The following is a 13241-nucleotide window of genomic DNA, read 5'->3' as shown; positions in this document are numbered from 1 at the left end:
AGACAAAAGAGTGCCTGGATGGTTACTAGGCAAAGTAATATGATGCGCAATAATCTGGCTAGGTACATTTGCCCTCACTCCCAACCTAGGCGGGGGCGACGGTAAGGCCCTGGGTATTATGTGCGGCCCTGGCGTATCCAGGGGGGTGACAACATGACCAGCCATGAGTATACTGTCATTTGCCCTCGCTGGCTTAGGGGGTGAGGCAGTTATCATACTGTAGGATTGTCAATAGCAGAAACCTGGGGTGTAGAAAAAGTTTAAGTTATGGGCCTCTATCCCTGTTCTGGGCCCGTAGGGTGTATGATCAGTGATGAACCTCGGGAGGCGTGGATCTTCGAAATTGACAATAATGCAATCTCCCTGGATGTTTTTGGGTTGAGAGCCTACCCATTGTACTCTTCTGACAAATAGAATCCGCCCATTCAAGTGATTAGGGATTGGTCTATGCATGTTAAGCCAGTGGGTCGCTTTGTTTTTTAGTTGCTGAAAGGATTCAGTTTTATTAATGGGAAGTACAGGAACACCGGTTAATACCACAACATAGGGGAGGGATTCAGGTGGTAAGTGTATTTGGATTGAGGATGACCTAGGTGCTTTGCCTGAGGGGTCTTTATCAGTAGCCATTCTCATACCCACTGATTTCTTGGTGTTAATGCCCAAGGGTGCATCACTTGGCCGACCCTCCCGCCCCAGAGACTGGTTAGTATTTAGTACTTCCTCCCGCCCTAGTGGCTGGTGCATATTTGGCACTGGTATAGGTAAATCTGTACCTGGGCCAATACCTATGTTGGTTGAAGCAGGGGGTATATCAGTTGGAAACGGTGCAACGAGCATAGGATTTGTGCCATAAGGGCAATTAGTTTTAGCAATATCCCTAGTAGACAGCTTGACGACATTCTTTAGCGAACAAAAATTGTCTAAAATAGTTTGTTCCAACTTGTCAACTTTTTCTACAACCATTTTAATCCTTTCCAGTAGTGGTAAGATTAAGGAGCGAACCGTATGTTCTAACTGAGAGACCATGTCATTGTTGTCTGGCGGGGAGGGGGTGTGTGTGCTAACATCGATCGTAGTAGGACAAGCTATAGGGCTTGAAGTATCGGGGAGTGCCATATTTTTAGATGACTTAGATATTTTCGCCAGCCTAGCGCCATCCATGGCCCCACCCCTTTTCCTTTTCTGGTTCGCTAATCTAGAGGATCTGGCCCCAGCCCTGGTCTGGAGGCGAGTGGCATTAGACTTAGGTGTGACCACAGCTTCCACCACTGGTACGATGTCCGTCATCACTGGGGATTCTGATAACCTCCCGGAGGGTGAAGACAAAGTGTGTAGTAATTTAGACTCTATAAGCGAAGGTGCATCCCCCCGTGCGTGCTCTCTGCGTTTATTTGGTGAATTAACAAGAGCTAACGGGCCCAATGAAGAGCGTCTGACAAATGAGGGATCTATAGAGAGGCGTCTTTCGGTGATAGCAATTTCATGTTCGAGTACCGAGACAGCTCGAGTAATGAATTGGTCCATGGTCCCGGATACTGATGGAGGGGCCGTGATACGCTTCCCCTTCCCAGCCATTTGACACAGTGCAAGTGGGGACACAATATGTGAAATATGACAGGGTAACACAAAAGTCAATAGTCATGTAACGTAGCCTGCTGCGACTTACTACGTGTGCTCGATGTAAAAAGGGATTTGCCCGGCCCAGCCTGGTCGGCCCCGGACGGCCACAGACGGTCCCGCCCTTGTCCCGGGCTTCTGCCCAAGTTCTTATGCGCCTCCTGGCGCGCTGAACGGCGTCGGCGGCGGCTTCCGGCCGCTAGGATCTCTGGGGGATGTGGTCCGGTCTCCGCTCCGTGGCCGCTATGGATGTCAAGGCGGCGGCGGGAGACCGGACGAGCAGGGAGCCAGGCACAACACAACAAGCAAGAAGGAGAGTCACCAGCGCGATCCCTGGGTAGGTTACTAGGGCCCCCTCCATAACCTTTACCCAACAAGAACACTCAACTAGAATTTCGGAGAACACTAAAAATAGGCTCCTGCAAACCATATACATACAAGATGCAGATATTAAACTATAATAGTTGGTAAGTACATACGCACAAATGTTTATTTTCTCATACCATTCCCAACACCACATGCTTAAGCACAGCAAATAATGCTGCACTATGCCTGAAGTATGTCTTATAACCTCAAGCAATTACTTTCACAGAGTTCATTCTATATCCAACATCCTTCTAACTACACACCGCGAAAGGGAGCCTAGCAAGCGGGTGTAAATTATGGCACTTCACAACCGTGTAAGTGGTATGAAGAGCTATTCCAATGCTCCATTCCAATCAAATTAACCCAGACAGCTCTGAGTACTATCTAATCACTTCATCCAATTAGAACACTCCGCACTCAGTCACTGCACATACTCCACCCACTGGCTCGTTCCGTCTTCATCTGAATGCAACCTTCCATTGGATAATTCTGTCAACCACACTATAACACAGTAACCATCAATGAAATCTTAACAGCTTCTCTTTAATTGTCACTCTGCTGTTTCCTAGAGGCTGCATATTGAGACTGATGCACACAAAGGATATCATTCCCCAATAATAAATGAAAGGTTAAAATGTACCCTGTCGTAAAGCTCCACAATCAAATGGTAGGCAGCTTCATCTGTGCCAAACTGGAAATCTACAATCCGGTCCATGCCAAGTTGTTTCACACTCACAAGCCTTCTGGTCTTCAAATGTTTCCGACACTGAGTAAAAAGAAAGAGGGACACATCCAGTATTTCTGTAATTAGCACCATATCACATCATTTGTGCTGATAAATCCACAAGACATCAGACACCTTCTTACTGGGCAGTGTATTCTGTTAAAGTGGAAAGGCAGTACGAACAGAGCCGATGTGCAGACATATGCTCACTGAAATCATGTGGCACAACAATGCCAATTTGTGAAGTGAACATAAGAGACCGATGCACACATGGCTGGTAAGTTATGGGGCACGGAACAGGAGTAGGGGCTTATTTGTGTAATAAAGTTAAAGCTTGACGATGAGCTACACGTCTTTTTATGCACAAGAAATATCCTAAAACCTAAAGGATTAACAGTATGAGAAAAAATTAGGAGATTAACATTCCAACTGAAGAGGTCCTGTTTTTTCAAATCGACATCCAACTTGCTCCTCAGAACTTAGGAGCCGCTGGCCTCAACAGTAGATACACAAAGGACTGTTCCTTGAGGTGAAGAGATGAAAGACATGCACGCTAACTTGCACACATCCATCCCAGCATTATACAACAGAACATTAGAAGTAAAGAGCCACTGACGTGACAATTCAGGATATGGTACATCTGAGCACATTAGCAATTAATGTGCAGTGTCAGTCAAATATTTTGTCAATTTGTATGCAATGCTTGCAAAATTGTTAGGTCACCTCTCTGTGGCCCACATATACAAAGGTTTTAGTAGTCACAAACAGAGAATCGGGCTATTAGCAACCGTTAAATAATCTTTTGACATGTGATAACCCTAGTTTGCGAGTCGGTAGCCTATTGCAGACTCACAAAATAGGGTTTGCGAGTCGGTATTAGGAAGGGGCATGTCAAGCACGTCCCTTCCTAATAGCGAGTCACATGAGGATGTATGAATGGGTTGTAACCATAATGCGGTTGCAAAACGTATGCAGTTTTCCGCCTACTTCAAGTAGGTGGTAAGCCATTTCCTTTAAGGAAAATGGGCTGCAACAAGTGGTTATCTTGAAAGAATAAAAAAACAGACTATCAAGATTGCAAGTCAGGGCTATTGTGCACGGTTGAGGCTTTCCCTGCCTGAGACTGCCAACGGGTTCCCCAGTCGGCTGGCAAGGATGATCAATCAGGGGTTTGTAAAGCGCTGCTACTCACCCATGTGGGTCTCAAGGTGTGGGGGGGCTGCTGATCCATCTGGGTGCAGAGGTTCAGTCGAAGAGCCAGGCCTTTCTTAACTGGGTCAACAAAGGCGATTGCCTGAGGTGGAGGAGTAGGGTGTTCCAGGTCTTGGCGGCGAGGTAGGTGAAGGATCTTCTTCCGGTTCTGGTCTTGTGGATCCGTGGGACAGAGGCCAGGGCGAGTTGGGCACAGCGGAGTTGTCTGGCAGGCATGTGGAAAGAGGTGGTGGTTCAGATATTCTGGTCCTGTGTCCTGGAGGGCCTTTGTAGACATGTGTGAGGAGCTTGACGGTGATTCTCTTGTTGATAGAGAGCCAGTGGAGTTGTCGGAGGTGTTGTGTAATGTGGCTGTGGATGTTGAGGACCAGTCTGCCTGCGACGTTCTGGATGTTCTGTAGTTTCCTGAGCAGTTTCTGGTTGACGCTGGCATAGAGTGCATTGCCATAGTCAAGTCTACTGGTGATGAGAGCATGGATGACCGTCTTTCTGGATTCTGTAGGGAGACATTTGAATGCCTTTCGAAGCAGGCGGAGCGTGTGGAAACAGGATGAGGTTACTGCATTGATTAAGTGGTTCATTGAGAGCAATGAGTCTAGTACTATGCCAGGGTTGCGTGCATGGTCCGTAGGATTTGGAGGGATTCCTAGTGTGGCGGGCAACCAGGAGCTGTCCCAGGCTGAGGGGGTGGGTCCTAGGAAGAGTACTTCAGTTTTGTCTGAGTTGAGCTTGAGGCAGCTGTCTTGCATCCAGGTAGCAACTGCCTTCATTCCGTTGTGAAAGTTGATTCTGGCGGCTGTGAGTTGATGGGAGATGATCAGCTGGGTGTTGTCGGCATAGGAGACGATGTTGAGTCTGTGGCTTTTGACAATGGCTGCGAGGGGAGCCATGTAGATGTTGAAGAGGGTGGGGCTCAGGGAGGACCCCTGGGGCACTCCACGGCTGATCTCTGTAGGTCCTGACCGGAATGGGGGTAGTCTGACTCGCTGTGTTCAGCTGGTCAGGAAGGAGTGGATTCATTCCAGTGTCTTGTCGCGGATGCTGGCGTCGTGGAATCTTGTGATTGGGGTGCGATGGGAGACGGTGTCGAAGGTGGCCGAGAGGAACAGTAGGATGAGGGCTCTGGTTTCGCCCCGGTCGAGGAGGGAATGGATGCCTATGGTGGAGGTGAGGAGTGCGGTCTCGGTGCTGTGGTTGCTTCGGAAACCGGATTGTGAAGTGTTCAGGATATGATTCTCTTCAATAAACTCAGAGATGGGCGTTGATGGCCTTCTCTATGGCCTTGGCTGAGACGGGGAGGAGGGAGATGGGTCTGAAGTTCTTGAGGTCAACTGGGTCAGCAGACAGTTTCTTCAGCATTTACTTTGTTTTGAGGAGAAAGTAGTGTGTGTGTTGACGGCGGATTTGAAGGTAGCATAGGATTCCGGGGTTTTGCTGTTCCTTCATCCTTTCTCGAGTCATCGGCAGGTGAATCTGGACTCGTGGAGGGCAGGAGTGAACCAGCTGGCTTTCTTGGAGTGTTGCTTGCCTGGTTTCTTCTTGAGGCTTGACTAAGTGTCGGCGCAGTTGAAGATCCATAGGTGAAGGTTGCGAGCTGCGGTGTTGGCGTCTGTTTGTGTATTTTTTATTTTTTTTTAGAGTTTTATATAGCGCAAACTAGACACGAGACATCTGGTATCAGAGCGCTTTACATGAGCACCAGTTTTGTTACACAAGGACACATTCATTTTTTGTTAGGCATGAGGAGATTAAGTGATTTGCCCAGAATCACAGGATGTTGAGCGTCGTTGCCGAGACTCGAACCTGGTTCCCCAGCTTCGAGGTCGACCGCTCGAGCCGTAAGGCTACATCGTCTGTTTGTGTTGGCAGAGTGGTTGTGCCGAGGAAGTCAACGAGAAGTTCTTCGGTGGCCTTGTACCAGCTGCGACCGGATGGGCGATGAGGATGGTGGTGTGCGGTGGGCATGGTGAAGGCGAGATGTACGCAGTGCTGGTTGGTCCAGAGGAGTTTGGTGGTGTGGCTGTAGGTCATGTTCCCACTGGTGGAGCAAACAGTGGTCGAATGTATCTCTGGCTGTGTGGGTCAGCGCGGTCACTAGCTGCTGGAGTCCGATGTTGGCGACGTTCTGTAGTAAGGAGGAGGTGTTCTGGTCACTGGGATTGTCCAGGTGGCAGTTGAGGTATCCGAGTAGGATGTGAGAGCTTGGGGTGCGATGAGTTCTACGATGCTGTCGATGAAGAGCGGGCGGAGGCCAGGGAGCCTGTAGACAAGGGTGCCACAAAGGGAGGTTTTGGGGTTAGTCTGGATCTGGAAGTGGAGGTGTTCCATGGTTGTTTAGTCATTTGAATGCGTGGTCAGTCGGACCATGTTCTTGTGGACAATGGCGATGCCTCCTCCAGGGCGGTCGGAGCGGTCCTTGCGGGTGAATTTGTAGTCGTCGGGGATGGCGATGTCCGGTCCAAAACTGGGGTTGGTCCAGGTTTCCATGAGGAAGGCGCAGTCGGGAGAGAGGTCCCAGATTTCTGTGGCCTGTTTATGGAGGGATCGCACGTTGAGGAGGAAGTAGTTGAGCAGGTCGGGTGCTCAGTTGGTCGGCTGGGTGGCGTGAGTAGCTGGCCAGTTTGCATGGGTAAAGGTGTGGCTGCAGTTCCGGCAGGTGAAGGGTCCATAGGTCTCCGGTGATGCTAGGTGGCAGGCAGTGTGGCGCCCTGAGTGGAGGTCGAGGAGGGTGCTTGCGTGGTAGCAGTGGAAGGTCCGAGAACCAGGGCCTCTGGTGCTGGGCACGGTCCATGCGCAGAAGGGCTTGCATTTGGCGCGCCTACGGCATGGCCGCGCAGCAGCCACAATTATGTAGTGCTGCAGGGGCTGGACAGCTAGGATACAGGAAAATGAGGGAAGTGTCACTGGAGGGGACGCAGGAGATCGCAGTGGCAGGGGCAACGAAGGAGCAAGGGGAAAGGAAAGAGAAAAAAAAGCAAAAAAGACAGAAGCAAGAGAAATTTAAAGACAGAGAGAAAAGCAGAAAGAAGAGACAGATGGGCAGTCAAGAAGCACAGCAATGACGCTCTACCACTAGACCACCAGGTATGAGGGGCAGGCAGGAACCTGCAGGTGGAGGAGGACCTCAAACTTCTGACCAGGGGTCAGCAGCAGCAACAGGGACAGCAGCAGCTACCAGACGGAGCCACACTGTGATAGGAGCAAGTCCACCAAAAGGTTAGTGGACTGCACTTTCACCGCGCAGGGTCCGCCATTAAGTAGTGCTGTGGGGCGGGGCTGCTGGGGATCAGAACCAAAAGGTTAGTGGACTGTTAAACAGACAGCCAGTGAATTATTCCAAGTTCTAATTGCTCATTCTTGTGTACATGTAGTTATCTTTCGATGCATTTAGTCTTGTGTATGTACATTCACTAAGTACATTTATTTTACATGTGCATTATTGCCATTTGATAGATATGGGAATTTGCTGCAATAAATATTTCCCTTTACTTGGCAAACAAGTGTTGAGCTTTGTTTTTGTTGTATTTTGATACTCTAAAGTGTGTAGAGTCCTATTTTGATGAGTGTTCACGGTGTGTCCTGGTATTTTGAAGTCTTGCTCAGGTGTTCTGAAGAGAAAAAAAGACAAACTGCTTGTTTGTTTATATACATTTTTTAATTGCAAAATACATTTTAAGGGTTATCAATGACGTTGCATAATACAGACTATTATTTCAACTCACACGTGAGCAAATTTAACTCTAAAGCAGCCACTAAACACATCTAGACTGATTCATTTCCATAATGCAAGTGGAACATAAAGGGGTAAAAATGAATAGCCCAAAAAAAACTTAGTGGAGACTCTTCAATGGTCAGCTATTGATAATTCGGGTCAGGAAGGAGGACACATTTTCTGAAACAATTAGGATAATACTCCAATGAGTTCAACAATTGTCTTTGCTTGACAATTCCGTTTCAAGGCCTGGGTGAAATGTGCAACATTTCCAAATTTTATGTTATGCACATTTTGCATATTTTTTGATTTGGGGTGAAGTGGTTTGTGCCGAAACAATCTTGCCAAGAGCAATATTCTGCCTGAAATGGTCTCCTGCTACTGGCAAACCCAAATGTAGCTCTAAAAACGTAATTTCACGTTATTTGGGGACATGTTCATGAAAATTTGCAAACAAGGACACAATATCGCACATTGCTCGCCATAATGGTATTTTATTCCTGGCAGCCTGAGGCCCATAGAGTAACCTTTCAAATTTTTTTAAGGCTCTGAAAAAGTACCCTTTCAAATTCCTTGTCACCTCCATTTCAGTAGCCTGTAGTCGTTTTAGGGTTCTTGGCACTACACAAATGTATGATTCATTGACGGATTGTCATATAAATTCATACTGCATGTGTCAGTAGAACAAAGCTAGCTGGGGGCTCTCTATTCCAAGTTTGGAAACCAATCTCCATCAAAGAAATTATAACTCATCAAAAATATATTTACCTTCATGGCAAAGCCGGATGGCATCATGTTCTTGGGCCATTCAAATTCCGTTGTGTGAATTCTTATACCTGATTCGAGTAAAATGATAGCTTTAGCGTCTGGCCTGGGAACAAAGATAAAGCAAGGTGGGTGAAAACATACTTTGCAGTTTTCTTCTCAATTTTTCTTATTTTTCTAATAAAAAAAGCAAGAAAAAAAATGTACAAATACAGCAATTGATGTAGCAAAGAACTTGGATTTAAAATGGTTACAATACACAAAGCGCAGGCGGCACAGAGACGACGGAGAGAAGGAATAGGGGTTATTTGGAGCTGAAGCCGGTAAAAAACATAGCCAGGCTCAAATGTCCTCGTGATCGTTTAGTATAAATTTATGAGATGTATCGAGACAGTGTACTCCGCTATAAAGACACAATCACCAGCCATACGACTCGAGAGATATTGTTTTAGAACAGGGCATGACTCGGTCAGAATGGAGATCATTTTTTTAAGGGTAGATTTCAGAGTTGGGCTTCTGCAGAAAAAGGCGGCCTTCAAAAATGTCCACTCTTGGGTAAAGGGTTTTGAAATTCAACAGCTTGCAGCACTAACAATATGTTCTTATTCCAAGACAGTGAGGGTTGATTCACATTTATGAGTGTGTGAAGTGAAGTCTACAGGAGTACTCACATACTCTTAAATGCCTTTGCGGCTTGGCCACAATATACCTCATTCCCTAGAAGTAAAAGTGCAAAGAGGGTACTAATTGAATATATATTTCACAAATATTACCATTTTAGATGTTTTGGGGCCAGAAAATTAAGAGTATGCAGAAGTGTACTCCAGGAGTATACTTCACGAACTCCGAAGCGCCTCTGTGAACAGGCCCGACAGACACTAACAAGCATTGAAAATGCAATAGGTCTTGCTTTTGATTAAGTTAAAGCCATTTGCTTTGCTAATGGTATTGTATAGCAAAGCAAATAGCTTTAACTTAATGAAAGGCGAGACCTATTGCATTTTTAATGCTTGTTGCATGTTCCTTCTGCGCAGACAAGCATATGTTCCGGCCACTGGGTGTTCATCGCCATCTAAGGGCAGCAGTGGTTTGCGGGGAGATTGCTGAGCGGCCCTTATTAGTTTGGTGGGGGCTAAAGGAAGGGCAGGAAGGAAGCCTGTGATACAGCGGTAATTTCACGGTAATTTCTGAATGCAAAACCTCATTACCTCCACTTTACCGCTGTAAAGGTACTGGACCCTTCCCACTGTATATTACCTTCAGGAGACTTTACATAAACATGAAAAATCAAAATGCATTTAATTTTTAAGCCAATAAAGCGAGTTGTGAGTATTTTAAAGGGTTTTATTTTCTTAGTTAAAAGTGAAGTTTTTCTGACCCTTTATTCATTAGTCAAATATCAATCAGGTTACAGAATTTGGAAATTAGGAAAAATAGCATTAATACAGAACATATTAGAGTCTGCATATGAGCATCACATGTAGAAAAGAAAATGTGGCACAAAATTGTCAGTCAAAAACTCTTAAAGAGTTTCTAAGAAAAGAGTGAGTCTTGCAAGGCTAATCAATAATGGCAAAAATCTCCCATAAAGAGAAATAAATGCATAGGACAAATACATATTTTCAAAAGCAGTTTGTCAAAGCATGAAGTTTAAAGCTTAGCACCTAAAATCTAAACCTGTTCTGACCCTCTCAGCTATCTCTCTCTGCCTCTGTCTCAGGAGCTGCAAAACAGCCCCCACAGATGCAGCCCCTCCTTCTCTCTCCTCCCCGTCTCTGTGTCCAGCAGGAAAACAATTAGCAAAAAGCCACCCCTCCCACTTGTAAGCCATATTTCAAGCAAAAGTCCACGTGCTTGGTCCTCGTAGCTGGTCCAATCAGAACTTCAAAACACATCATCTACCCATGAGCTGACTGGACACATCATTAATCAGGCGTGTTCCTCATTACAGGACTTCACACCTTTTACATTTTAAAACAATTACATTTTCTGTAACAAAAGTATTATTTATGAGGAAACAGAAAAATACATTTGATAAGAAAAATGTGTGCTCTGCAGTTTCTCTTCACTCCACTGTTTAAACAGGCAAAAAAAAAAATATATATATGCAACGTAGTGAAGGCCGAAGAGATGGAAACAGGAGGGCGTGATTTATTAATAAAGCCCTTTCATTAAAAGTTGGTAGGGAAGAGGAGCACATTCCATTCTAATCTTCAAGGGCAAAAAACTGCAGTAAGCTGAGTCCACTAAAGCAAACTGAAATCACGTGGTTTTCTACAGTGCAAAAACACATTTCAGCACATTTCTACTCTTGCAAAAATACATGTTAATTCAGTACAATGATATGCTATTTTGAAAGTTGTAATATGCTTAAGTTACTTAATTCACATATCTGATTATCATTACTGACATCTTGCTTATGCTTAAAGTGCACCATGGTGATAGAACCTGGTGTGGTGATGCTTCTGCAGCTTACTGTCAGTTGCAGCTCACATCTCCTTCTGGATGGATGGGATCACTTTACTGGAATAAACTAAACTTCTACTTTCACCTGTTGGAGCCTCCTCATTTTCCTTTTTACTTGAATTTTACACTGGTGACGAGCTGCGGTTTCTACTCACGCAACAGCATTGTGATCTCAACAACAAAACATAATTTGGGGATTTTTTCACCTTGAATGAGCTGTGGAACTCCTAATTGACTGGTACTTTTCAATCTTCTGTAAGTACGTTTTATGACTGACTAATTTGAACTCACTACTCATGTACCTTTTGCCATATTTATTTTGGTTTAAGGGCCTCTGTGTGAGCTCCAACATTAGAGCAACCGCCGCACATCTCACCTCATTTGAAATTATAGAGCTCTGTGAGGTTGGGAGATTTCAGTGTGGGCTCTACATCACTTAATATTGCTTAAGAGGTGATAACTCATGGACATTTCTACGTAAGAATAAGTGGATTGTCATCTCTGCTTTTCTTGCTATTGCAGCGCATTTAACCTTGTTCTTATAACACGCTAGGGAGAACCTTCTGATATTGGTGATAATTCATGGACATTTCTATTTTTAAATCAGTGGATTATCTTTCCTACTCGTCCTCCTCTCACTGCCTTTATATTCCTGCATTCAATATCCGTAGTGACATTTATTGGCAGGGGCAGGAAATACCAATTGAGACTTTAACTGTTCTTGAAATTTTTAGTAGCGCTTGTGGGTGAAACCTCACTTTTGGGCTTGGAAGACCTGTTCCAACATTGAAAGGAAGAAAAGGGTTGCATACGGCGTCATTATGTGTTTGGCATTTATTGAATATCAACCGCCTCACTGTCAGCATTTGTTATTCTCGTGTGCCTTCTCACCTGTTTCCAAGTTACCCGAGGATTCCACGCTTCGCGTCCATCAGCAGCTTCGTCCTTCGGAAGCTTCTCACTCAGCATTCCTTTTCGTCACTTCGTTACGCTGCGAAATGCTGTTTGCGTACATAACGTGGGTGCCATTTTGGTTCTTGATATACTTATTTAAAAAAGGACGAGATTTGTGCTCCACCAACGTTTTGAAACACAGCGGTCACTGAGTTTCGTGTAAGATTGTTTAAATATGAACAATCTCCAAAAGCGTCTTTAAAGTCTCTGCCTCAAGATTGTTTCTTCATCGCATCGATCGAATTTATACAAGTAACTGTGTGCGGTATTTTATGCCACAGTGCCAACTTGTGGTGTTTGATAATTCCGTTTTCTGTTAATATTTGTTTTCCTTCAGCCAAATATCTACACAGTGGTTATTTTAGTACATTTTATGGTTGTTTAATACTCTCCTCTGTACAAATAAGCAGTGCTTTAACATTTATTTCGTTTCAGGCATCTCATAACGATCTCATTGTTTATGTCATTTTTATTGCTTATTCTATAATAGGTGTATATTGTGAATTTGTGTCACTTTATCTATAATCTTTATTCAACTCACTTCTTTTAATTAAAACATTTTTTTTCTCTTCTTTATTTTACCAACTTACAAGACAAACTTTTGAAAACTTACCAATATGCAAAATGTGGCAACACCTCCATTTTTTCTTTCAACGCCAGGCGATCCACCGATCAAATGGCAAAAGTGGAAAAAGGTTTTTGAGAGGTACGTAAAAGTTTGTGGTACTAATCTTAGTGCCGAAAGACAGACAGCTCTTCTTCTTTATTGCCTTGGCTCTGAGGGACAAGAGGGGTTGGATCACCTACCTGATGTAGATGATCAAACTTTAAATGAGTATGAGATTTGCATTTTGAAACTTGACAAGCACTATTTTGCAAAGGTCAGTACCATTTTCGAGCGGTATCATTTTGGGAGGAGGACACAAAATGAAGGAGAGTCAGTTGAAAACTATGTCACTGCATTAAGGAAGTTGGCATCCTCGTGCTAGTTTGGTGCTCTTGTTGAAGAAAGAATTAGAGACCAATTCATGCTAAGGTGCAATGTTGAAAAGGTCAGAAGAGACCTTTGGCAAAAGGATGAACCCACCCGAGAGGAGGTGTTATCCATTGCTAAACAGATTGAGCATTCTCTGAAATGTGTGGATATAATTACAAAACGGGAGAATAAAGATAATGCCATTCAGTCGGTGAATATTAATAGAAAAAAAATAAGAATTTAAGAGGGGTACCTGGGCAACGACACAAAAGAGGAACGTGAGAGATGTAAGACAAGTGTTACAGGTGTGGGAGTGAGAATCACTTGGCTAATGATAGAAAATGTCCTGGACTTAAGTCAACTTGTTCAATTTGCAAAAATGTAGGACACTTCACCTCTGTTTGCAAGATCAAGAAAAACAAGGGGAAGGTCCTTGCTGTTGCAGATAA

The 13241-nt window shown here is 44.6% G+C and overlaps 1 protein-coding gene across 2 annotated transcripts in view; it reads right to left on the bottom strand.

Moving 5' to 3' along the window:
• The window catches only part of NEMF (nuclear export mediator factor), a 453826-nt gene that overhangs the window by 372455 nt on the left and 68130 nt on the right, over positions 1–13241 (bottom strand). Inside the window, exons 3-4 of one of the 2 annotated variants that reach the window (XM_085627010.1) lie at positions 8400–8502; positions 2624–2749 (exon numbers count right to left, since the gene is read on the bottom strand). In XM_085627010.1, coding sequence (XP_085483136.1) covers positions 2624–2749; positions 8400–8502 — 229 coding nt within the window. The remainder of the gene's footprint in view (positions 1–2623; positions 2750–8399; positions 8503–13241) is intronic. The other variant, XM_085627011.1, reaches the window with a different exon arrangement.

Source organism: Triturus cristatus, chromosome 9 (genome assembly GCF_964204655.1).
Source record: "Triturus cristatus chromosome 9, aTriCri1.1, whole genome shotgun sequence".
NCBI classification, from domain to species: domain Eukaryota; kingdom Metazoa; phylum Chordata; class Amphibia; order Caudata; family Salamandridae; genus Triturus; species Triturus cristatus.
The sequence above is the reverse complement of the archived record's forward strand: the minus strand, read 5'-3'. Positions and strand labels throughout refer to the sequence as shown.